General features: G+C 52.9%; 9 protein-coding genes across 9 annotated transcripts; 4 read left to right on the top strand and 5 right to left on the bottom strand.

The window, feature by feature from the left end:
* Nucleotides 1-145: 145 nt before the first annotated feature.
* On the bottom strand, nucleotides 146-1,289 carry Z517_12300 (replication factor C subunit 5; the record flags this gene model as incomplete). The annotated part of the gene is made up of 2 exons (XM_013422714.1): nucleotides 146-1,123; nucleotides 1,203-1,289. 2 exons carry the CDS (start codon nucleotides 1,287-1,289, stop codon nucleotides 146-148), a joined length of 1,065 nt encoding a protein of 354 aa, XP_013278168.1.
* A 511-nt stretch (nucleotides 1,290-1,800) lies between these two features.
* On the bottom strand, nucleotides 1,801-2,874 carry Z517_12299 (uncharacterized protein; the record flags this gene model as incomplete). The annotated part of the gene is made up of 2 exons (XM_013422713.1): nucleotides 1,801-2,251; nucleotides 2,300-2,874. The coding sequence occupies 2 exons, from the start codon at nucleotides 2,872-2,874 to the stop codon at nucleotides 1,801-1,803; spliced, it is 1,026 nt and encodes a 341-aa protein (XP_013278167.1).
* Nucleotides 2,875-3,495: 621 nt separating this feature from the next.
* Nucleotides 3,496-4,587, bottom strand: Z517_12298 (uncharacterized protein; the record flags this gene model as incomplete). The annotated part of the gene is made up of 1 exon (XM_013422712.1): nucleotides 3,496-4,587. The coding sequence occupies one exon, from the start codon at nucleotides 4,585-4,587 to the stop codon at nucleotides 3,496-3,498; it is 1,092 nt and encodes a 363-aa protein (XP_013278166.1).
* A 566-nt stretch (nucleotides 4,588-5,153) lies between these two features.
* On the bottom strand, nucleotides 5,154-6,854 carry Z517_12297 (uncharacterized protein; the record flags this gene model as incomplete). The annotated part of the gene is made up of 4 exons (XM_013422711.1): nucleotides 5,154-5,889; nucleotides 5,945-6,306; nucleotides 6,359-6,558; nucleotides 6,629-6,854. 4 exons carry the CDS (start codon nucleotides 6,852-6,854, stop codon nucleotides 5,154-5,156), a joined length of 1,524 nt encoding a protein of 507 aa, XP_013278165.1.
* Nucleotides 6,855-7,517: 663 nt separating this feature from the next.
* Nucleotides 7,518-8,740, top strand: Z517_12296 (uncharacterized protein; the record flags this gene model as incomplete). The annotated part of the gene is made up of 4 exons (XM_013422710.1): nucleotides 7,518-7,595; nucleotides 7,642-8,140; nucleotides 8,256-8,631; nucleotides 8,683-8,740. The coding sequence occupies 4 exons, from the start codon at nucleotides 7,518-7,520 to the stop codon at nucleotides 8,738-8,740; spliced, it is 1,011 nt and encodes a 336-aa protein (XP_013278164.1).
* A 756-nt stretch (nucleotides 8,741-9,496) lies between these two features.
* Nucleotides 9,497-11,959, top strand: Z517_12295 (uncharacterized protein; the record flags this gene model as incomplete). The annotated part of the gene is made up of 4 exons (XM_013422709.1): nucleotides 9,497-9,966; nucleotides 10,050-10,082; nucleotides 10,142-11,640; nucleotides 11,808-11,959. 4 exons carry the CDS (start codon nucleotides 9,497-9,499, stop codon nucleotides 11,957-11,959), a joined length of 2,154 nt encoding a protein of 717 aa, XP_013278163.1.
* Nucleotides 11,960-15,297: 3,338 nt separating this feature from the next.
* On the top strand, nucleotides 15,298-16,794 carry Z517_12294 (uncharacterized protein; the record flags this gene model as incomplete). The annotated part of the gene is made up of 1 exon (XM_013422708.1): nucleotides 15,298-16,794. The coding sequence occupies one exon, from the start codon at nucleotides 15,298-15,300 to the stop codon at nucleotides 16,792-16,794; it is 1,497 nt and encodes a 498-aa protein (XP_013278162.1).
* A 605-nt stretch (nucleotides 16,795-17,399) lies between these two features.
* Z517_12293 (uncharacterized protein) lies at nucleotides 17,400-18,544 on the top strand (the record flags this gene model as incomplete). Its single annotated transcript, XM_013422707.1, has 2 exons — nucleotides 17,400-17,894; nucleotides 18,041-18,544. 2 exons carry the CDS (start codon nucleotides 17,400-17,402, stop codon nucleotides 18,542-18,544), a joined length of 999 nt encoding a protein of 332 aa, XP_013278161.1.
* A 2,874-nt stretch (nucleotides 18,545-21,418) lies between these two features.
* Z517_12292 (uncharacterized protein) lies at nucleotides 21,419-22,729 on the bottom strand (the record flags this gene model as incomplete). Its single annotated transcript, XM_013422706.1, has 1 exon — nucleotides 21,419-22,729. One exon carries the CDS (start codon nucleotides 22,727-22,729, stop codon nucleotides 21,419-21,421), a length of 1,311 nt encoding a protein of 436 aa, XP_013278160.1.
* Nucleotides 22,730-25,213: the final 2,484 nt, after the last annotated feature.

The following is a 25,213-nucleotide window of genomic DNA, read 5'->3' as shown; positions in this document are numbered from 1 at the left end:
GTAAGTTTTGTGATCAATGACCTTTGAACCGGCCCGGTGTATCTCTTGCCGTCACCCTTCTCCTTCGATCTCGCCCTCATTCGCAGAATTGCCCCTTTTAAAATCTCCATTTCCATTTCCATTTTCATTTCCACGTCCGCCCGCCTCAAAAGTCCATCCCGACGAGGTACCCCTCAAAAACGCGCATAAACTTTGCGACAAAGGCCTCGAGGTGGAAGATGGGCTTGCTGCCCAGGCGGACGCGGTGCTCGTAAAAGGCGGCCCACTTGACAACCTCGGCCTTGAGGTCGTCGGCGACTTCGGGCTGGGCGACGAGTTTCCAGGTCAGGGTCTTGAGGATGAGGGTGGCGGGGATGCAGTGGGTGAGGAGGTCGTAGAGCTTGGCGCGCGTGGCGAGGATCATCTGCGGCGTGCGCTCGCGGACGACGTCGCGCGCGACCTGCTCGATCAGCAGCTCCCAGTCGGGGGGTGGGATGGCCGTCTTGTCGCTCGGCTCCGGGTGTTGGGCGTAGACGGCCTCGAACATGAGCAGCGCCTTGCGCAGGTTGCGGCCCGACTCGCGCGCGATCCGCTCGTTGAGCGCCGGCACCACCTTCCAGTTCTCCTTCTTGCCGGCCTTGATCAGGGCTTCGCAGATTTCCGCCTCCGTCGGCGCCGCCACCCGTACGAGCAGCGTCCGACTGCGGATCGGCGCGATGATGCCCGCCGTGCTGTTGGCCACCAGGATCAGCCGCACGTTGGCGCTGTACTTCTCCATGGTCCGCCTCAGCGCCGCCTGCGCGTCGCGACTCAGCCCGTCCGCCTCGTTGATCACCACCACCTTGAACCGCTGTTTCGCCCCGAGGTCGATCTGCTGCGTCTGCGCCACCTCCTTGAGCAAATCCTGAATCACCACGCGATCGTACGTTCCCACATCACTCGGCGTGATTTCGAGGTGGTACACCGAGGACACGATGTTGAACTCGAGCTTGCGGTTTGAGCTGGTCGTGAACATGCGGGCGTCGATCTTGATCTTTTCCGCCCCGCTACCGTACAGCGCCCGCAGCGTCGCGAGGACCCGTGTCTTTTTGCCCGCGCCCGACGGGCCGTAGAAGAGGAGATGGGGGAAATCGGCAGAAGAGGCCTGTCGCGTAGAGTCAGCACTCGCATTTCTCCTAAGCACCAGCTAGTGTTTTCATCGCTGCGCGGGGGGCCAGTAATACCAAGGCAGCTAATCGCTCCGAGAGGTCTTTGTGGTATGTGAGCGCATCGAGGGATCGAGGACGGAGTTTATCCACCAGAAGCGCCATGGCTGCTGCTGCTGGATGATTGATGTAGTGTAGACAGCTGAATGAACGTGGTGGCCTAGATTCGTAGCGGTGATGGTGATGGTGTTGGTTGCTGAATGTGATTTCTCAAAATTATGCGAGACGCGTCTCGGCGTCTAAGAACGCGTAAAGTGGTTTATCGATATGACGTCGCTGACTCCTGCCAAGGACAAGATCAAAACTACATTCGAGGTGAGACAAATAGTTTTTATCAACGGCCATGACCGCCACGATATATTTGCAGTTGACTCTCGGTTACGACGTAGACAAAATGGAACTGTTTCCATTGGTCTGAAATGGATGTCGCTAGCTCTGTTGAGTTCCTTTGGGTCTATCTTGGAATACCTTGGTAGACACGGGAGCAGCAGGATGATAGAGATATTGCTGGTGGTAATGTGTCTGGCTGGACATGCACAGACGACCTCTCTCCTAATTTCACTAGAGAATAGCAAGAGCCCGTCCCGTTTCGGACGGCCGGGTCTCGCAGATACTCCTACACGGTGTGTTCACGCCGATACCTCTGTCTGACTCTCGGAGGAACGACTCTTCTCCGTCGACTGACACTCAAATTGAGCTCTTGAATGACTCGCTCGTTATGTGGTTGCATGCCTGGTGCCTCTGAATCCCCAATCGATGCCTTGACGGCCTCGCCGAGCTCCTCAGCTTCTGATATCGTCCCGAGTATCTGTGGAGACCTCCGTATCCGCCTCATTAGCGGTCGCATATAGTTCACTGTTATGTCCTTCATTTCGTTCATCCAGACGGCGTAGTGGTGAAGCAGTGTCATGAGAACGTCGTAGAGGCCATTGACGGCCACCTGCACGTCAATATCGACGCGTTCGATCCCCAACAACTGCAGAAACGGGTGATAGACGTAGGAATCAAAGACATGAGTCAGGTCTTCCAGCATTGTCTGCTCTGTCCGGCAGGGTAATGCGGTATACCTGCACCGTCATCAGCATCTCCTGCTCCGGATTCGTAAGGATACGCACCATGTCAGGAGTACCGAGCGCTGTCGATATATACACCAAAGATCTCCCTCCGACAGGTCAGCTGTGAATGGAGCCCGCGTCTTAACAAAGTCGACGTTGTTGATGTGTTCGGTGACATTGACAACTGACTGCCGAAGCTGCGCCGACATGAATCGGGACAGGGCGAGTATCTTCTGCTTGTTACAAGCGACATGAACCCCAGCAGGATCACCATCGGTAGGCACCAATAACCAACCGAGCCCAGCTGTTGCTCGTGCAAGACTCTCAAATGCTTCCTTGCATGTCAATGGGAGATCAGCACTGGCAACGTGTTCGAGGAACAGATCCAGTGTCGGAGACTCCAGTATTTCGGCGGAGCGAAGACTGGGCCGCAGCGGAGTGGTGTGGGCGGTTGAAGTCGAATCGTGTGAGATAGGAGTGTCATCATGGTCTGTAGCGTTTGAACCTGGTGATGAGAAATGCTCACTGATCTCAGAACTCGAGACGATGTCCCCTGTCGTGTCAAAGTTGATGTCCGGATACCGGTCGAACAGTGCGGAGAGGTCAGTATCTGTAGCTTCAGCAGAATCGGCCATGGTTGAGCGAGGATCTTTATCGATCAGGACATGAATGTATGAAGTCTAGATGAGGCGGTCTCAGACTCGGAATCGAGGAAAACGAGACGCAGTCTTCAAGGGAAGCAACGATCAGGTCGATAAGGGACGAAAGCAAGTGCAAGTCACATCGAGATAGAAACAGCAGAAGCAGCAAGGCAAGAACAAGTAGAAAATGGAGTTGTCATTGTCGTTCTTGGTGTCTCATCATATTCACTGACTGCCTCACCATCGAAGGCATCACAGGCATGATTTTCATAATACTGGTTTCACATGTCATGGATTTACCAACTGTTCCCATCGCAGGCCATGGACTGGACCAGCTGCTTCTGGGGGAAGTTGTTGGCCTGGCAAACCGCCTGATGAGATGCGAAGACATGACGCCGACACATTTCGGAGGCGGAATGCTGTTGCTCTTCGCGCACTGACTGATTGGCACCTCACTGAAACAGATGTGACAACTCAAAGTTGGGCGATGGTGAGATAGAGATAAACATTCAACAGATATATTACACTGGCAGGGTCGTCGGACGGATAGCCCTCGCAATGGGAAGCATCACAAGCAGCGCAGTCTGCACCCATAGGGGCCCCCGAAGCAGATGGCTAGAGTCCTCGGAACGACCAGCCTTGCCTCTGAGCATCATCCAAGGCCGAACTGTAGGCGCTGGATCCCCAAGTCCCCGGCATGACACCTGGTGCGATGCGAGGCGCGTCCACATGCTTTGGTTCAGCTGCTTCCTCGAGCTGATTTGCTGGGGAACTGTCATCTTGTTGCGGACTTGCCTCCGAACTGGCAGTGTCCGGAGAGCTGTTCTCAAACTTGAACCCTGGCGGAGGTTTGATATCGTCGTCATCGCCCGGGAGCTGCGTGTCAACGATGTTGTTCCCTATGCGTTGGAGTGATTTGCCAATGATCGTTTGCACCCACTGGTAGAAAAAATACGATGCCGACAGGATTCCCATCACCACCACAATCCAGCTGACGTTGACTGCGCGGTCCCGACCAGTAGCAGATCTCCCAGATACCCTGCCGGTGACAAAGCCAGTGTTTCTAAGATTCCACCATTGAAAAGGGTTGAGGATCATGGTTCTCAAGAAGCTAAGCACGCCCATCGAGACCAGCCCTTTTATAAAATGCTGGGCCCAGCCTGACAGGCTTCCTTTCGAGTCATTGACATCAACTGCCTGCCAGACATCCTCGTGGCCCACGATCGTCTCGTAGGGGTCGGTGTAGAGGTTGAGGATGGGATCTGCAATAAACCCGAGAAGAAACACAAACAGTAGCATGACCAATGCCGTCAGAGCCCCCGAAGCTGTCTTGCTGCCGAGGTACTTCTGGACGGTGAGTCTGTTGAAGTTGAACTGATAGCCACATTCGTGGCATTTCCAGAGCGAGCCGGGCCGCACACCCTCTGTCCGGGACCGCCTTAGACACAGCTCGTGTATGTACCGCATGCCTCCTCTGCAATGACACGGCTTGATAAGCCGGCCGTATTCATCTTCATTTTTGTATTCGACGACGGGACGTTGAAAGGCCCGGGGGACACCGGGAGGGTAGAGAGTCACTGTGGCGGGCACTTCTTCGAGGCAGAGTCGACAGGTTCGTGTGGGATATGTCCACGACTGCGCCGGTGTCGGTGCGGGTGTATCTCCGTTCGAAGGAGCATGTTTCTGGGAATCTTCTGTGGAAGTCATGTTGTAAGTAGACGTAGAGAGCGGTTATCCTGATCGCCAGCCAATGCCCCCGTGAGAGAAACACGTTTAGACCCAGCGACTTGGCAGCACCATGATCTGGTATCAGACGACAGACAGTTCAGCCAAGGTGCACCTCGTACGCAGAAAATACAAAGCGAAAAACTTCGAGGAGACAGAGAGAAGACGAGAGTTATCGATGGACTTCAAAGCCCTAGGAGCATCTCATAGTGCAGTGCCGGCTTTGACGAGCTCAGACGAGCTCAGCACTGCCTGTGCATGGAAGGAACGTATCAAAACAGCATGTAATAGCCATGAGTGAAAATGAAAATCGGGGTTGTGGCCAGGTGCGTTGTGCGGTTTTGTGCTCGGTATTATTATTGCTCCGCACCAATTTCAAATGACGAGGAATTCGTCCGACTTTCTACGTCATGACAAATCAGCTTCTCATCTATTCTATGTACCTACCTCCTACTCGTAGGTAGACAAAATAGATTGCTCGACAAAATGTTCCGCAAAGTATATAGCGGTCTACGTTGACAACTCTCACATACAGAGGGCCACCGTCGTCAGCTGTCCAGCTCGCTCACCCTGACAAACATGCCCTTCTGCACGAACAATCCGTAGTTCGTGTTCTTCTTGATTGGATGTACAGAATCAACCAAACTCCAGTCAAACCTCCGGATCATCTCGAAGAAGATCTTGTTCAGTTCCAATCTCGCAATATTCTCACCCATGCAGCGGAACCTGCCGTTGCCGAAGACGAGATGGTGCGCCTCTTCCATGATGGCCAAACGCTCAGGAGACGCCTCGAGCCAGCGTTCGGGCCGGAAGATCTCAGCGTCTGCACCGTATACCTCTGTGTTATGGCGGTGCATATTCCAGGCGCAAAAGGCGACCTCGGTGCCAGGAGGGAGGTAGACGCCATTGTGTGTGTCACCTTGTGCACCGACGACTCGAGGGAGTAAGCCTGCCGCAGCCGGATGATGTCGCAGAGCTTCCCTAATGCAAGCTTGCAGATACGGCAATCTCAGTGCTTGAGAGTATGAGATGACCTTATCCAAGCCAATGTCTGTGGCCAGTGCCTCCGCTTGGAGCTTGCGGTATACATGTGGATTTGATAAGATTGAGAGGAAGCCAGTGCGAACGATGGTCGCCGTCGTGTCGGAGCCCGCCAGCAACTGGAACAACGACTCGTCCGAGATCTCCAGTTCTGACAAACCATGGGTTTTGAACGAAGTCACCATGTCATAGCGGCCCGCCTTCTCCCCAGAGAAACGGCCAGCAATGATTTGCCGAGCGACCCTGCAATTGTGTTAGTCTTAGCTGGGTTGTGAATTACTTTGCCCGCATGACCCACGCTTTGACCTTCCCAAGCCCGGTCTTCTCCTTCGGTGAAGGCACAAGGTTCGCTTGCACCGTTGGGATCCTCGCGATGGCTGACAGCAGCGGCACTGCGGAAAAGACATTCATGATGGGGAAATTGTCCTCCATGGACCTCACATATGTGTATTTGTCCGTGTCGTCCGAAACGAACCCGAATGCTTCACCAAGGGACAGATATGTGATCACGTCCAGGGTGAAGTATTGTGCCAATTGGGCCCAGTCGAGCGGCTTGATGTTGGATCCCACCGACAGATATTTCCGTTTGACCAGGTGCACGACGTCCATGACTACCTGATCAATACTGGGCTCGCATTCAGGGTTATCCTTGCCTGAATACTGTCACCGAGCTTAGTGTCTTGAACCAATGCCGAGTGATACTCGTGCTTACCCCCGGAGACAGCTTTGCACGCATGAGGGAGTGCTTCTCGTCATTGAGCTCGGTGAAAAGGTTCTCCCGCTCAGCGTCCATCTTGAATGCCCTGTACCACGGGCCCCGCGAGTAGTCGTTGATCCTGTGCGCATTTGCTTTGCGATACAGTTCGAGATCCGACGTCACCACCATGGACGGGCTAATCCGAGCAATGGATCCTGGACCGGCTCGTTAGAACCTGCCTTGTCCACCCTGTCGTTCCCGAGGGATTGGAAACCTGTCTCATACCGTAACGATCGCATGCTTTTTTCAAGGCAAGATGGCCTTGCCCCCAGACTGCGGCTTTGGTCCACCACCAATTCGTGAAGCCAGCCAACGGTGGCCCAGGGACATGTCGTAGTTTGCTGTATGCTATGAGGGTTGAGACGACGGCCCACGCCAACCAGGTAACAGCGGAAAGGGCCAGGATCTTGGTAAAGGTGACCTGCAGCGTACCAGTGACTTGCTCCAGCATTCTGGGGGATAAACACCTAGACTGCGACGAAGCTTTGACAGCTTAAGTGGCTGTGTACAAGTACGGCCGTCGTGATGTGTAAAGTTTGAGGTGCAAATGGATAGAAGTTTGTTGATCCTTTATAGAGAGGGGAACTCTTGTGCCTTTACCGATTAGATGGAACGAATGCATGTGCCCCCTCGCAAGTCGTCCAGATACTAGCCAGTTGTTGGTGGAAGTTCAGGCGATGTCGGGGATCTGCTCGGTCCATGGCTGCTTTGTTGGCTCGGTTCGTCCAAGTACCTAACAATCGTCCAGGCACCTTCGGTTAATTGCCGTTCCAGTTTTGTCACTGGTGTATCCCTCGTTCAAGGCAAACCCTACATGTTGGAGGGAAAGCGAACATCATTGTTGGTGATAACAAGATGCGGTCTGGATCAGATCCACCGACCCAGCAATATGCTTTGCTTGTCCATTCCCTCCCATATTGTCGGCCACTCTGTCTAGACTGCTCTGGGAGAGGGCCTTGAGTGTGGCCCCAGCCCTACACCGTATCGTACCGCGGCCCTCGAATCGGTGGAAGAGGGGTTTGTTGTTGAATGACGAGAGTTGCGACGCCACCATGTACCCGGATCTGCTCCCTTTCGTCCCTTTGTCCTCAGGAGTCTCAGCAGAAAGATGGACATGGCTTCTTTGACAAACTCAAATGCCGGCGCCAGTCGACTAGGTCAAGAGAGCGACGAGTTGGAAATAGACCCTGGGGTTTGTCCAACGTCTCATCAGTAGCTCAAACTAATGATAAGAGCAGTACGACACCGAGGACTCTGGCCTCGAGCAGGACTCAATCTTGACTCAGTCAGTTCGGTCGAGTATATATCAATACAAGGTCGGGAACGGCCGGACATACCATACATATAAAGAAGGCCAATATTTCATGCCCAACGACTCTGCCGAGCACGAACGCATGGAATTACAACACCGGGCAATGTTTCTTGCTGCTGGCTCCCAGCTCTTCTATGCGCCTGTCAAGAACCTCCACCATATCTTGGACCTGGGCACCGGCGTCGGAACGTGGGCCATCGACGTCGCCGACGCGCACCCAGAGACTATCGTGACAGGTGTTGACCTGAGCCCTATCCAACCCACGGTCGCTCCACCCAATGTCAAGTGGGAGATGGACAATGTCGAGGATAAGTGGACGTGGCCTCAAACCATTTCGATCTCATATACGGCCCATTCATACTCAGTTGAAGTATCGCGGATTTACCAAAGGTCTTCCGGCAGGCTTTCATGTAACATCCTACTCAGTATAAGTGTGGCCAATTCCCGAGCACGCCTCGAATCTAACGCATGATCTGCTCGTGTAGACATTGTAGGCCAAGGGGTTACCTTGAGATCCATGATCTAACCACAGACCCACAGACCTCCGGAGCGACCACGTTCCCATCAGACCAGACAACCCTGTTGACGAGTGGTGTCGTCTGCTGCGACAAGGCATCACTGGCATGGGAAGACACCTTGACCTGGACTTTGAGAAACTAGGAGAATTGATGAGAGAGGTTGGATTCGTTGACGTGGTAGTCAAGCCATTCAAGATCCCAATCGGTCGGTGGCTGTCCGATCCACGTTTGAAGGAGGCGGGGGTGTATCAACTATACGCAATGTTGGACGGTATCCAAGCATTGACTCTTGCCATATTTACGCGCTGCTTGGGCTGGGAGCCGGAACAGGTCCAGGTATTCCTTGCTGATGTGCGCAAAGAATTCACGGCGACGAAGCGATATACCTATTGGCCATGGTATGTGAAGGATCAAATTCCAATCCATGAGACTGACCTAGATTGCCACAGTGCCGTCATATATGGCAAAAAGCCTGTAGCCGTGTCCTCGATAGGCTCTGCGCTATGAGCGACCCGAGGGCCCCTGTTGTAGGATACAACGGGCCGACATCTGGTCTCACCACAGTGAGTATTCCGTTGGCTCATCCAAGATCCTAGATTGTAATTGGAGGCAATATCTTTCTTCCATCAGCATTCCGGTACTTCGTGCGAGTACGTGGTCGAGAGGGTAGCCGGGTACCTCTTCCCTTTTTCGCAGAGAAATGACAGAAAAAGAGCTGCTATCTATGTACATAGCTGTATGTAGAGAGAGATATTTGCTGGAAGCGCCAAGGCTGCATTTCATGACTCCATCCACCTATCAACAAAAGTCTTCAACAAGGCTGTTCTTTCCCTTCTTCCTATACCCAATCTTCTCCGCTGCGGCCTCGCTCCTTCAGAGCCGGAACTTGGAGAGTACGTGACCACGACTTTTGAAATCGCCCTTCTGTGCTTTCATCCGTTCTGAACATCCCTCGATTGCCTGTACCCCGCAGCTAGATTTCCCTCACCCACATCTCATACCATCACCAAAAGAGATAACACGGACAAAATAGCTTCAACACTTATGGTCGGGATAGAGATCAGTGGCAAATACAAGAAGCAATGGTAACAGCTAGCACTAGTCCGCGTTCAACGTCGAAAGGCTAAGAGAGAAGACCACTCTCTTCCACAAACGCCCGACTTGATTTGCTAAGGCTATCACGGTCTGATATCGCACCCTTTTCCATCTCTCTATCAGAACAACGTTCATATTCTTGGAAATCTGTCGCAAGGGGGAGAAGAAATGGCACCCTCAGCATCCGAAACGCTTTCTCCTTCCGCCTTCTTCACCACCCTTCTTCACCTGGTCAACCTCGAGCAAGATTCCGAGGTCGCCGAGACCTCCCTCCTGCTCTCATCCACGTCGCCCACGACTCTTTCCCGAGCCGGGCTCGCGATCCTCAACCTCTCAGTCCACTCTCTGAAGACCGGGCTCGGGGGACGCAGTGTGGTGGAGCTCGGTCTCGATCCCGCGGTCATCAGCAAGGACTCCAGAGGTGAGTTGCCAGAGCACGGGATCCGGACGGGGGATATCGTGCGCGTTGGAGAGACCCCGAAAGGCACGGCGAGGAAGAAGGAAGCCGCTGAGCTCAAGGGAAAGGGCGTTGAGGGCGTGGTGGTCCGGGTTGGGCAGAGGGCTGTGTGGGTTGCCCTGGGCAAGGAGGGTGGAGGGAGCGACAATGTTGAAGAGGTCCCGGACGGAAAACTGTGGCTGTACGTTTTTTCACTGTTGCCTGAATTCTGGGAGGGTTGCTACAGACTCACACTGACCAAGGAACTGATTATTCGTTGTACAGGGTTAAACTGGCAAACGATGTCACTTACAGGAGGTACGTTCTGCTCCATGTGGCTCTCGAAAACCAGGCTCGGCTGACCGTAGTGTCTGAAGAATGAACCAGACCCTTACTAGGCTACTCAAAGCGCCCGAGTCGTCGTACACAACGCTGCAGCGTGTGCTCCTAGGGCTTTCTTCTCCAGGCACAGCTGACTCGTCTCATTCGGACAAAGTCGATTTCTTCGACTCGACATTGAACCCATCCCAACAAGATGCCGTCCGTTTCGCCCTCTGCGCACCGGAGATAGCTCTCATTCACGGTCCTCCTGGAACAGGGAAGACATACACACTGATCGAACTCATCCTGCAGCTTCTCAAGCGTAATCAACGTGTGTTGGTGTGCGGACCCAGTAACATCAGTGTGGACAACATTGTCGAACGTCTTTCCTTGACCTCCCCAAGTACACCAATCGTCCGCCTAGGTCATCCGGCTCGCCTCTTGCCAAGTGTTTTGAACCACTCGCTTGAGGTGTTGACGCGGACGAGCGAAGCTGCGGGGATTGTAAGCGATGTGCGCAAGGAAATGGATACAAAGCAAGCTTCTATTCGGAAGACTCGCAACGCACGCGAACGGCGCGCAATCTACGCCGACTTGAAAGACTTGAGGAAAGAGTATCGGGAGAGAGAAGGGAAGTGTATAGATGGACTTGTGACGAGCAGCAAAGTCGTGCTGTCGACACTGCACGGTGCTGGAAGCCACCAAATCCGCAATCAAGCCTTCGACGTCGTGGTGATTGACGAAGCCAGCCAGGCTCTCGAGCCACAATGCTGGATCCCGCTGGTCTTCGGAGGAGCAAACGTGAGAAAGCTGATCTTAGCGGGCGATCATCTACAGTTGCCGCCAACGGTCAAGAGCGCAGATAACAACAAAGACAACAAGGACGAGAAGAGAGCAAGGATCAAAACTCTGGAGGAAGAACTGGCAAAGTTGTCTGTCAAGGATCAAGAACTAAAGGCAGCGAAAAGTTGGTCCTTGGAAACAACAATGTTTGACCGACTCTTGGCCAGACATGGATCTGGGATCAAGAGGCTGCTCAATACGCAGTACCGAATGCACGAAAAGATAATGCGGTTTCCCAGCGATGAGTTATATGAGGGAAAGCTTGTCGCCGCCGATGCTGTCAAGTCCCGACTGCTGAGAGATCTGCCGTACGAAGTACAAGAGACCGAAGATACAATCGAACCACTTGTATTTTTCGACACTCAAGGAGGTGACTTTCCGGAGAAGGCTGAAGACGACGCGAGTGGCCAGGTTAAAAAATCGACCCTGCTGGGAGACAGTAAGTGCAATGAAATGGAAGCGGCTGTGGCTGCCATGCATGTAAAGAATCTGGTCGAGGCTGGGGTTAGGGACGAAGACATAGCGGTCGTCACACCCTACAACGCTCAGCTCGCTCTTCTGAGCTCATTGCTCAAGGAGAAGTTCCCAAACCTCGAATTGGGTAGTGTGGACGGTTTTCAAGGCCGAGAGAAGGAAGCCATCATTGTCAGTCTGGTCAGAAGCAACGCTGAAAAGGAAGTGGGCTTCCTGGGAGAGAAAAGGAGGTTGAACGGTAAGTCCAATTTCCCCATGCTATCGTCGTCTGTGTTTTTGTGCGCTTTTGCGTGTATTTTCTGGGAGCCTATGATTGTTGGACCTCTGGACTTGCGCAGACACGAGCACCCTGCAGCCTGGATCGAGTCTTCTGTGTGCAGCGTATCTAACAATGGCGGTCTTTAGTTGCAATGACCCGACCGAAACGCCATTTGTGCGTGATTGGCGATTCAGAGACCGTTTCTCGAGGTAGTCCCTTTTTGAAGAAGTGGATGAAATTCTTGGAGGACCATGCCGACCTGAGATATGCAAACATCGAGGATTTGGAACTCGGGTAGTTTGTGTCGTTACACAACGTCCTGCAATTCAAGAATCTGCACAATCGGGCTCATGCCCTGAATCATTGGAACCCAATGTCGGCAAAGCTGGCAAAAGAACTTGGTTAGTGGTGGGAGGCACATCTCGTATTGGTTTGCTTTCAGGTACATTTGAAACGCATACGAAAGAGCCCGGTAGCCAGTTTCATGTCAAAGGGACAGGTCTGACGTGGAATGTCCTCAGCAAATAAAGCAGGATTTGAACAGCAATTGGTTGATGATAGCCCAGAGTGCTCCGTCACAACTGCACTTCCGATTTGACCACGCAATCGACTCGAGATTCGTCAATTACGGCCCTACCACGGGTTCGCATTATTGGGCGCCTTGAGAGGTCAATCGCACGCTGTATCTGCGCGAACGGGAACAGAGCCGGTGTCATGATGGTTGTGTCCACGGGCCCCGTTGTTGCGACAGGATCAATCAGGCGTCCACCACGAACTGCACTGTAAAATCCTCACAGAACACGTCATGGGGCCGAAAATATGCCATGCCACCCATGTATATGGTGGGGACATCTGTTCTCAGCGGCGAACGAGTCGAGCCTCGATTGCGCAAGGAAGCCGAGAGAGAAAAGAAAGGGTTTGTGGTTTCTGTTCGGCGAAAAAGGAAGCATTGCCCAACGACGAGTAAGAGTAGCCAGACCAAAGGGCCAAGATAAGGGTTCGTTGCGTGAATGTAAAAGAGAACAAGGTTAGGCCAATCAAGCTCGATTTCACGCTTCTCGAGAGCAGACGCCTTTCATAATGGGTCAGCAAAGTACCGAGTACTCTTACGAGTATCATGAGTTCAAGGATTCCCTGCCATATCAGTGCTGAGTAGCAACGAGCGGGGGCCTCCAAACACGACACTCGTGGCGAAGCGGACACGCCGCTGTTTTTCCTGTTTTTGCACAGCAAACCTTGGGCAGCCTTACCACATCCTGAGCGTTCACCGGTGCACGTTGTGATATCTCCGATGATGGTGTTATTTAGGCTTATGACTGTTGGACGGTTTCTGGCGTAACTTCCGGTGTGCTTCCGAGAGAGAGAGACATGTTTCTGTCCCAGACTACCCTTCAAGTTCGCTTGTACGATTTCGAAACCGCGACGTGAGCGGCTTCGTCTGCGTGAGCTCAGTCGCAAACGGGTATTTCCGCGCTAAAAATGACTTGCATCGCTGCATGGCGCAGGGGTAGTCATGTTGAATCCAATGGACTGAGCAGAATAGGAAGGGGTGGGCTGGCCAGCTTAGAGGAGGGTCGACATGTGGTCATGCTGGACGGGGTATAGTTGGCGCGGATAGCGTCCGACCAGGTGGTCGCACTTGTTCTTCGACCGTCCTCCTTGGATGAGCCGTCTCTTTCAGCTTTCCGGAGACCCCGTGGTATTTTTTTTTGAAGAGGGAAGCGGGATCAGCGCGTAGACGAGAGGGAGGATTGTGCGGTGAGATGGCACACGGATGGTTACGAGGTGCCACAACACCTGCGGGAGCGCACGAACTGGTGCTGACCAGTCACGGGGGAGAACGAGGCAATACCAGCTGCGGTCAACCGGCACGTCAGGATGTCGATAGTTCGTTAGTGGGATGAACAAGATGGTGGAGGTGGATCGAGGGAGCGCGGACGGATCATGGTTGGTTGGGGGCTGGCAGATGACTTTTCTTTGGCTGGAGACGATGAACGTAAATTGTTTCTCGCTGATGTGGTGCCTGTGTTCGATGTCTTTGATCCTTCATGGGCACGGCGAGGAAAATCCCTAGTGAGCTGAACCCCTACTTAGAGGTAGGTAGCTGGCGTCGCAGTTTGGAGTCTAGTTGCTTGGATGTGCTGAGAAGGGGCATTCCTAGAGAATACCTCCCTCGTACTCGCGCGAGCTAGTGAGGCCTAGTGATGCCTAGGGAGCCCCTCCAAGGCTAACGAATGAATGACTGGGGCGCGTCGGCCACTCTCTATCACTACTGGTCAGTAGCCTGCCAGCCTTGACGCCCGCATTTCCTCTTTCTTGTCTTTCTGGTTCTCCTGGCTCACTCTGCTTCACACCCACCGCCATCCTTGTCATGACTTGTCTCCATCAGGGACCTTGCCCCTCCATTATTGCGCCGCGCCGACTCGATCTCCTGCGTCCAAGTCATCATCCGCTGTCTAATTCCGCCGCTGTTGAAACGGGAACAAAAAGAGGATGGATGTTGTGAGCACACCGGAGCAAGTGGGACACGGCCAGCTGTCACTCTAGGCCACGCCAGAGATTGTCATACTTTCTTCTTTTGAGTTGGCGTCGTGTCTCTTTCACCCTTCAGAGTAGCCTCGAGGCTTGAAGCTCGAAGCTTGCCAGAGCAATGCGGGTCGAAGCGATGCCGAAACCAACACCAACTCTGTGATCTACAAGGATACGACTACTACACACCAAGACACTGCTGTCTTTGCCGTGCTTGCAGCTCTGTCTTCGTCTCTTCAAAGCCGCTTCGGCCCTTATTTACCATCGTGCAATTCTGCAATTCTGCAATTCTGCGACCCTGCGACTCTACTCCTCCTGTTTCGCCCCATTGTCCGTCTCGAGTCTGCCTTACCTTCGGTTTCCGTGCACCGTTTCTGTCTTCCAACTCCCTGGTCACTCCTTCATAAAGTCATCATTGGCCCTGCAGTTGTTCAGGCCCACTGTTCCTTCTCACCACTGCCTCCGACTGGTGTTGCCGCCTTATCTAGATATACTTTTGGCTCTAATCTTAATCTTCCAGAAAAACCTATGGTAGACTTCCAGATTTCCGGAGATCTAAGCAAGGGCAGTTGTCGCGGCTGACATCTCAGTGACAGATGCAATTGTGCCACTTCTGTGACCGTCAGGGATAGCACTCATCGATACGAGCTTCCCAATGTCTGTTGACAGTCTGTGAAGCGGGTACATTTCAAGCCACAGCGCATCAGCATGATGCCACACCTTCAGGTGTCATTCGTCCAGTCCTGATGTTGCGCAATTGGTGATTTCTGGGAGGTAGTATTCGCTCAGGCCTCGCAATCTCGCGATATGCCCTCTCCCAACCACAAAGCCAAGGGATCAGGGTCTTTGTCCCTGGCCAGCACGGGCGCTGCTTTGCGCCGTGGCGAATTGAAGATATCAGATCCCATTCCCTTCGATGAGTCTGGGGTCTTCAGCAACACTAGCACCGTGCCACCCGCCAGACATCTGTCGGTACAGCGACATAACGACACCACATGGCCACGGGCAAGTACGGCGACGCAGGATACCCATGTGCGACATGTCAGTGACCTTCCGCCACACACACGCTCTCGTACTTCCGCTGGGCCATCACTGAATCAGAGCTCAATGTCTTCCATTCCTTCCAAGGCATCATTGAACCAGAAGAAGCCCAATGGATTGCGCGCAACGCTCAGGCGCATGTTCTCAAGCAAGAAACACAGATCCGTACCCACTGATACAAGTGGCTTTCACTACAATGATACGGGACATCTCAAACCAGTCACAGAGCAGCCGATTCGGACACGACTGGAATCGGCTCCCCAATTGGGATCAGACACAAACTTGCGAGGAGCCGCGCTAACTTCACATTCCAATCCATATCCTCAGGTTGAAGCTGTTCACCAGAGCTTACCCCCTCCTCCGCGGCGCGGGCGTCGCAACACTCTACCCAGTCTCGTCTTCAGCGACATACAGTCAATTCTCGTGCCTGCGGTTGTTGACTGGCCAGAACCGCAACCGTCCTCAGTGGAACAGAGGTCAAAGGAAGATGGTGTCTCGGATCGTCAGTTCAAGCGGCGATCGAGGAGCGCAGACGCCCTCAGCGAACTTGTTCACCAAGGCAGCGATAAACGCCCTTCCACTCGTGACCGAGCAGGTGAAATTGCTTACTGGCGCAATAGCGCCATCCAAAACCCTGTTCCTGTGTACAGTGGCCAATCGATCTCGGTAGATCCCACACACGTCTTGGGATCAGACAACCCGATGGCGGAATCGGAGCGTGGTCGTTCCACCGTCGAGCCTATGCAGACTTTTGACTTTGGCCTTGGAAGTCCAGAGCGGGATGAGATCGGACTGGAGCAGAGAGTCAACACTCTAGAGATCAAGCTCTACGACTTTGAATTTGCGTTGGCCAAGCTCCAAGGCAACGACTTGCCAAATCCGAGGTTAAACCAGAAACCATTCGGTCAAGGCACGATGCCGGACACGTTCTTTCACAATACGACGAACTTGACCTTGACAAGCGGATCGTCGAATGATTTGAGCTATCTTTCTTCTGGCGAAGCTCGGGATTTTACATTCTTGTCTTCTCCTGGCGAGTCACCGGCCCCTTCTCCAGAAGTCGATGATGTGTTCAATCCTCAAAGAGCGAGCAGAGCCACAACTGCCACGATCAGACCCGCGACCGCGAGACGGAGGTCGCCCAGACGTTCAAGAGGGAATTCGCCGTCGTCGATTCATATTCCTCCTGAAAAGTTTGAGGCTTTGCTGGAAATGATGAAAGAGGAAAAGGCGGCTCGACAAAAACTGGAAGAGCAGGTATCCGAACTCCAGAAGGAAATGGACAGCATGAGGACTCCGGTCTACGCGACGATCAGAGAACCATACCCAACACCTAGTCCCGACTCAAAGCAGAACTTGTCTGGCACGCCAACTCGAATGAAAACACTGCATCGAACCCATCCATTTCAATTAGACCATTTGCCCAAGGAAATATCTCGTTTTAGTGGGACAGAAGATTCAGATGCGGAAGAAGGATTCGAGGACGTCTACGAAACCCCTCGGGAGCAACAACGTGATACATTTGAGACGGCAAGGGATTCACAGCAAGTGGCAGTTATATGAGCCGCAACTGATGTTTGCGTTGCATTCATTGAGATTTCATACATCAATTCGCTTCTTGTTTGACTTTCTCGGTACCATATTCATCGGACCTTTGCCATTGGAAGGCGAAACACGACCCTTCCAACCTTGTTTTGACGGAGGCATTCAGCTGAGGGAGCTTTACATTGAGGATGCTGTTTGCATGAGATACCCCATACAGGTGTGATGGAGCTCCTAAGAGTGGAGCAAGGCAACAGTGTTTATGTACGAATACATACGGCCTAAAGAGTGGCGAACTGTTCGAGTATAGCAGGAGTAACTTCAGTAACTTGAGACAATTCGCGAGCTCTGTGAGTGAACCAACCTGGAAGGGCACCAGAGGTGCCAATATCAGCCAGCCATGCGTTTAGACCTGCAAGGCTACAAGGCTGAGGTTTAAGCCCGCCAAGCGAAATGCCCATGCTCAAAGGTCCAAAGTTGCAGACATTGACGGTAGCAAAGTATCGATCCGTTTGGAACTACGGGTTAGATACAATGCCTTGAAACTTTCTCTGGCTGTTTTGTTCTTCTCGCATTTACTCGTTAACGACACTTCCTCGACATTCTTTCATAGGGATCTAGCAAATATGTCGACTTCTCTAACCCATCTCCTGCCTCCTACGCCCGCGCAACCGTCGAGCAAAGCCCGCCTGCTCACGCCAACCACCTATCCTATTCCTCTGCTCTCTTCCTCGCTCGCAAAACGCTACTCCTACGTCCACACCGTACTCGTCCCGCTGTACTACTATCTCCGCGCGTCGTCCCTTGTTGCAGACCCGTTCAACACTTTGCTGAGCGACCTGGGCGTCGTCGCGGCGTTGCAGTGTCTGTTTTGTGCCGTCTGCTTGCCAGCTGCTGGGTCCTGGGTGTCCGATACACCAGATGGCGCCGCTGTGGAAGGCACGGCAAGTCCGGCGCAGAAAAGCCCAAAGAGTGCCAAAGTGTCTGGAGGTGTGGGAGGTGGAAGTTTGAGGAAGAAGAACCTTGGGGGGGCAGGCATTGGCAAGAGCCACGGTCATGGTGCTGGCAAGGGAGGCTCAGGAGGAGCAGCTGGTGAAGGGAGCTGGGGTGCAAGGATCATGGTGAGTTTGCTTTTCCATATGTTACAATTACAATGGGTGCTCTCTGCCGCGTTGTGGTCCAGTCCATACTCATGCTGTTTCATTTCCACCCTCTCCGACTTAGCAAGGCTCTTCGAGATTGGACTACTGACTGACAACTGATACAGCCTACGCTCTTCTCCCTGATCCTCACGTTCACTCTACCGCCTCTCCCGCTCAGCTTAATCGCGCTCGTCCTGGGCGCGCCTTTGTACCCTACCTCTCTCCTCCCCCTGACTCTCCTCCTCTCTGTCCATGTCTCCCTACTCGGCTTTCTGCCGTTATTCTACACCCACGGCGTCTCCTCCCTCGCATGGCGCGACGTTGCGGCCGCGTGGCTCCCGTTCGACTCAGCAGGCGTATGGGGCGCAACAGTGGGAAGCTTTGTAGGAGGATGGGTGGGTGCCATTCCAATGGCGCTGGATTGGGATCGCGAGTGGCAGAAATGGCCTTGTACGGTTATCTGGGGGGTAGTGATGGGGTGCACGGTTGGCCGGGCTATAACGAATGGCTTTGGATGGGGCAAGGGAAAGAGGATCAATTTGAGCGAGAAAGAGGAACCCGAACCGGCTTTTGAAAGAAATATCCAAGTGGGAGGCGGGAAGCGAGTGGTGACAGACAAGAGCGAGTGAGCGGGTAGGTCGAAACAACCTGCAGACACAGCTACTCGAAGTTGGAGACTCGAAGTGATCCAGAATGTGGGAGATCAGAAATCGGACACTCAAGACTTTGAAGCGAGGGCGAGAGTATGTGTATGTCTCCAGAGACGAGCAGTGCGGTTTTGCCCTCCCAAAGATGCCAGTCTTTCTGATCACGGAGCACTTTTTGACGGGGGTGACCAGCACCACAGCCGCACTCATATACCACCGTTCATCTTTCGTTACAGCACAGCGAAGATGGCTTGGGGTGTGCCGACAAGTTTTAATCGCGAACAAATGGAGGCTGTCAAGATCTGTCGAGAGAAAGGCCGGTATATGGACGGACAGCATGCACTGTACCCTTATTTGGATCCAAGCCCGGAGATTCGATCTTGACCGACCTGAAGGACCATGGAAGAAAAAAGTAGGAGAGGGCGCGATAAGATACCTGAGGCATACGGATATGTGGCATATGGGCGAGACTGACAAGCGAGCGATATGGGCGCTGAACGCTCTCATGCCACGCCGACCGGCATTGATGCCAGCGTAACCAGGTTCGTCGGGTTTGAGCGTGGACACCCGACCAGGACAACAGGATGGGAGAAGACGCAAGCACTGTTTCAATAATGTGCCACAGATTCACTAGGATGCGATGTGCTAGGGCGGCTTGACAAGGTCAGTCAGAGACACTGTACGAGGTAAAGGGGTGGCAAGTCAGAGCTACTCATAGAGAGCTACGGTAACTCTTTCCAGCTGTCTGTCTATACAACGGGTACCATGGAGATGGAGAGGCGATGTGGGCATTGGACAGAAGGAGGATCAACATCAGCATCCAAATCAGAGGACCCTCCTCGAAGAGCTTGAGTGACAGGGACCTGTGAGAACAACCTTTACCAAATGTTACTTTGTGGTTTTTCCCCTTTTCTGGTGAGAAAGGCTGTTTTGGTCAATTGATTAGGACGGGTAGTGCAGGTAGATAGATACTGTACGTCAATACCTACCGAGAAGTGTAAAAGGTATTTTAGGTCCTATGCACACCTCCAAAATGGGACAGATGTACAAAATGGGAACAACCGGCGAAAAGCGTGTTGAAGGTTTCTTTCTAGCCTGCCTGCATGCAATAACAAGAATAAGAACAACAGGCGAGCAAGATCGTCCACTCCATTCCATTTTGAGTCTTTGTGGCTTGCGAAGAAGGGAGGGAGTCGGAAAGAAAGAGGGGTTGAGGTGGTGGAGAGGAGGGGACTGCCTGACTTGTGCTGTGAGATACAGTTTTCTGTTCCCTGCCCTTGCCTGCCTTGCCTGCATGCTGAGGCGAGAATACCGAGGACATAGCGTGGCGCACGGCTGGCTCGCTCGCTGGGGAGATGGACAGGGCAGGGTTTCCAGGGACGGTGGCAGGGTAGTAGGGTAGCAGGGTAGCAGGGTCTTCTGCAGGGACACTACACACATCTTGATGTTGATTTTAGTGTGGGTTTTGGTGTTGGTATACACTCAATCTATCTCACAACAAACTCTGACTCGTTTACAATGGATCTCAGAGGCAAGCACGCAAGGGATGCGAGAGAACAGGGTCAGGGTCAGGGTCAGGAGCGAGGGTCAAAGAGTTTCACAAGTACACGAGGTTCAGAGGGTCAAGGGAAAAAACTTAGATAGGTGATCACCTTGATCAACACATCAATATTGACAGAGAGATTTGTCGGGTTATGTGATCAACAAAGGGTCAAATTAACCCATCCTGGCCCAGACAAAATCAGTCAAGACAAGACACAACGCATAACCAGCGCTTGCAAAGTAAACGCTCCTCGGGTATGTATGTACAAATGTACGTAGACAAGCACAAGTATTAATTGTAAAATGTCGTTGCTTTTCGGGACATGCACAAGGGTCGTCAGAGTTGTCGTACTAAATACTCGGCACACACACCAGTTCTATCTACCACACTACACCACACCCATCGCCTCCCAAGTCCCAAGTCCAAGTCCTCGTATAAAAAGCCGGGACATGCCTACCGAGTTACCTACTAGGTAGAGGTAGCTCAAAGTGGGTTCTTTTGATAGAGTTTATTTCATTGATCAAGCTTTCAAAGATATCTTGCATTTTGAATTTTGAATTTTGGCATTCTGCATTCTGCATTCTGCATTGCCTTTGGGATAGGATTGGGTTGGGCTGGGCGCTTGTTCCCCACGACGAAACTCTCATAACCATTGTGGCATTCTATCCAAGAAGAGATAGATCATCGGATAAGGGTCAAGATTTGTCTATCTTGTTTCTGTCTGGTTCGGTCCCTCCCCCAGAGTTTCGGTTGACCTGGTCCCTTTATGCGGGCCGTATCGCGCCTCATTCATCATCATCAATCATCATCGCTGTCGCCGCCCAGCTACCACTTTTGACTTCCTCTCTCTCCCCGCCTTCCGAACAGATGAACAAACCCATTGGCTCCAGTCCAACGAATACTGCTTGGTTGCGCATTGCTTTCATTCTTCTCGTCTCAACGCCAGGCGATCTCTGACTAAAGTAGGATTGTAGTGTTACATGTGAACATGGATTGTGCTCAGCTCCCCTTTCTCTCCAAGAAAATATGCCTGCCCTGTTGCTCCCTGGGAGGTCAAGTTTTGAAAATATCTCCCAAACACCATCGCTATGCAAGATCTCGCGCCGCACCACATAAATAGAAAAAACACAGCATTGCCGTAAATGAGAGTATGGTTTTGTAAAGCCTGTGAGGCGTAGATGGTATCAGTCGTAGGCATGTCAGCTTGATCATCAGCATCTGGATTGATATTACATCTCTTCTGTACTTCAGTCGAGACGTTGTCGCTTGCAATTCCTGCCTGTTTTCATCGCGTCAACAAGGGCAACAGCCTCCTAAGCTGCCTGTTGAATAGGTGTCCTTCCAATCCGGTAGTTGCTCGTCGCGGAACTGAAAAATCTCGCCATCACACCGCCCACGCCAGTCTCTGACTTGACCTTTTTGGCTGGTGGTTGACTTTCGCCCTGGAAGCTCGTTTGGTGACCTTTGAGGCTGGGTCGAACGTTCTTGCTATAGGTACTGTGGTATGAGGTATCGGGGCTTTGGGTCAAGTCAACCACCACGATACTGTCGTCAATGTTTGATGACGCAGTGTAGGGGGTTCCTCGAGATGTAGGCGCGAGAGACGAAGATCGAGACCGTGATGAAGGAGCCAGGGAAGAAGATCGAGAACTGCTGTGGCTGTGCATCGTACCAGGTCTACTAGATGGAACTAGAGGTGGAAGATCTCGAATGGATGGAGGTGACACCGACCGAGCGTTGCCGTGATGGCGGAATGGCGACGGCCATCGTCGATGACTGGGTGCAGGTAATGACAAGGAGCTATTGTTAGCCTTGTGTCTGGGATAGCGACCAACAGCCAGGTCCTCATCAACGTAGGAAGCGGGGGAATCGTAGACACCGACTGCTCTTGGTGGAGGGGTTGCGACAACAGCCTGGACTGGCTCCTTGCGTGTCAGAGGTGCCACAGACATGGTCGAATCGTACGAGACCTGGTGAGAGTGCCAGTGTCGGTGGCCGCTGGTGAGTTCTGCCTCTTCTTGTTGCAGCTCCATCTGGAAGCGGATGGGAGCGAGGAATGGTTCAAAGTGATCAAACAAGTCCTGCTCCGTCACGCGAGTGTCAAAGTCAAGGAGGTAGAGGAGCTGTCTCTCCATCAGGTTCACCTCTGCGAGGCCGAATCCGAAGCCCTCGAAACCCTTGACCGTTGTGTATCTTGCCCAGTGCTTGTTCTTCGGGCTCGAATCATTCAAGTTCTTCGCGGCCAAGATCAAGGATGCAAGGAAGATGCGATGCACCGTGCACCTCATCCCCTTGGCGACAGGTGGCAATCTGGATCGAAGGCGGGCAAGGTAAACGAGGGAGGTCATCAAAGTCGGTACTTGAACAGCTGACCGGTGAACCAGGGAGCTGATGAATTGTTCCAGGCTCGGTAGAGGAGCTGCAGCAGGCTCTGCGGAAGACGAGTGCGGTGGTGTTGACGGAGGGGTAGGCAATGAGTCGGCAGATGGTAGAGGCTCTGGATCACATCGGATGACCTGTGAGGCTTGCTTTGCAAGGTGCTGGACCATGTAGGTCCGCACAGGCTGGCGGACAAACTCTTCCAAAGCAGCCCTGTTCTGAGCCAAGGTGTGTTTGGATTCCATGGTGTGACTTGTTTGCGATAGGTGTTTGATCCTGGTGGTAAGAAGGCGAAGAAATAAAGGGAATGACTTGGAGATGATGCGAGTCCGCGAGTTTATGGACTTGACTTCAGACTTCTCTCAGAGAGGTTTCAAGTGTTGGTTACAGAGCGATTGGAATTGAAGTGAAGTGACAGGCCTCAGACACAAGCGGGGAGGTTGGGTATCCAAGATATTATCTGCCCAAGTTCTGTAGACGATTTCACCTGGCCAGCAGGAAGAGATTCAGAAGTTCACACGAGCCTGTGGTCTGTGTGATATATCGAAATATGGGTGGTCCCAGACACGGCCCAGGGATGCAGCTCCTGATGTTTGAGAGAGAGTCTCGTAGTATCCAAGCGAGTCTTTCTCCTGAAAGGGAGCACCCGAAGTGATGTAGCAAATGCAGGAGAGTGGGTGTGGCTGCTGCAGCTAGTGGATAGGCGGACGATAAACTCCAGGTACGGAGCACAGATGTGGTGGATGGCTTAAAGCTGCACCGTTGGAGGGCCTTTGGGTTTGTTCCCTTCTCTTTCACCCTGGATTGGCGGCGCAGGCAAGGATTTGTCCGGGTTGTCAGGGGTTGGAACCTGGAGCAGCGGACAAGTGTGTGGTTCCTCGGCTTGTCTGCCACGGAGGAGGACTAAGATCACTTCGGGATAGGATGCGAGCTTTTTCGAAGGAGGCTTGAGAGAGGTGGGGAGGCCAGCCCCAGAAATATCAGCGTAGTGCGTGTTTTTTTGGAGGTGAGTTGAGGCGACGACAGGGGGTGGTTGGAAGCTGGATGAGCTCAAGCCTTCGACACTGACGAAGGTGAGGATGCCGGATGAAGAGAAGAAAAAAGGTAGTGGTCGTGGTGAGGCAACGATGATTTTATGAATTGGCTGGCAACCTGAATCAGAGGTGCATTGCCACAAGCACCTGTTATAGATTGAATGGGCGCTTGCATAGACCCTGAATGGTCACAGCTACAGGATTCACTGAGGTATCCAGGGCCAGTGGCTAGAATCGCAGGCGAGTTGGCGAGATGGTTCCTTGTTTCGGCCTGTGCTGGCGGCTGGCAAATAGAGCGCGTGGATTGGGCCGCGAGTCGTCCAACAGGGGTCTGAGCGATTGCACGGCTGCACAATGTAGTCCTCTCGTACACGCTTTTTTTTTATGGGGTTGAGATGAGATGTGCACTTGGGCTTTTTTATTCCCGATGGGCCTGATGGAGTAGGGATCCTGTTGAGTTTTTCAACTTTGTCTGTGAGCGTGTCAAGCGTGTAGAGCGTGTCCTCCTTGCTGAAGTCCCAATGACCGCTGACCACTAGTGCACCCAATGACCAATTCAGTTGACTTTTTTGCATGCATATCTGTCAAAGCGTCAAAGCAGGGAGTCAAGGGGGGAGGCAGGGATGGGCTACGGATGGAGCTCTTGTAAAGGTAGTGATGAACATTGCTTAGAACCCTGGGGAGCTGCGTGGGGATGGCGACATGGCGGTGCAGGATGCAAAACTCTGTCTGCTCGTATGTAGAGGCGACCAACTGACCTACATGGCACATGTGCCTAGGTAGACAGCGAGTAGCTAGCTATGTCTTTGGGTACCGGCAGTGTTTGGCCCAGAGAGTACGGGAAGTACCCAGCTAGGTTGTTCGGAGTGCCCATCACCACACAAGTTACCAACAAAAAGGCACCTATCGCCCTGCCTAGGCATCGCCAAGTGCCGATCCCCAGCTGTTCAGTGCCATCTGTCGAATAATTATTTGGCCGTCAATGGCCGTCCTTGCAGCTTGTCGCCCTTTCCTTTTGCCCCATTACGATTTTACGAGAGACATTCAGCTCCCTTTTGCTCCCCCAAAGTACGGTACCTTGTACGTAGTGCTAGCATGCAAAGGGCTGGTTCATCATTTCTCGTATATCCTGCCAACTCTTGTCTCTGAGCCCTGCCTCACTCCTCACTTGACCCTCACTTCCGAAGCCTTTGAACCCGCCGTGCCCGCCCTTCTTCTCCCCCACCTTTACTATTGTCCCAAATAGGCCACTTGACACACCCTTGAAGCCAAGTGCTGCAACCCGGAGGTATCGATTGGCTGAGGGGTCGAGACACACGCCTGACACGTCTGATACACTTTTAGACACCCCCTCCGCGCGCTCGTCGACGCGCCTCAGGGGGGTTTCTCTCGCGTAATGCCACTGGCCACTCGCTTAAGGCACATCATCCGCCCACGACAACATTTCTTTGGCTCGTCCGGTGACTGGTGAAACACGGTCCTCTGTCCGCAAAAGGTTCTCGCCTCAAGACGCGCGACTCGCACGGGCGTTCCTTTTGTCTTTGGTTCTGTGTCTTGTTAAGGCGAACTGCCTTCAAGCCATCCCAGCCCGGCCCACGCTGTCTCAGCTTTCTTTGTCCCGCCTTCCGAATACCACATGCTCTGACCTCCTGATGGTCTCACAATCCCTTCGATATCTGCCGTCCGCCCCCTACT

This window comes from Fonsecaea pedrosoi (assembly GCF_000835455.1).
Source record: "Fonsecaea pedrosoi CBS 271.37 unplaced genomic scaffold supercont1.9, whole genome shotgun sequence".
In the NCBI taxonomy this organism is placed as follows: domain Eukaryota; kingdom Fungi; phylum Ascomycota; class Eurotiomycetes; order Chaetothyriales; family Herpotrichiellaceae; genus Fonsecaea; species Fonsecaea pedrosoi.
This window is presented reverse-complemented; position numbering and strand designations above follow the sequence as displayed.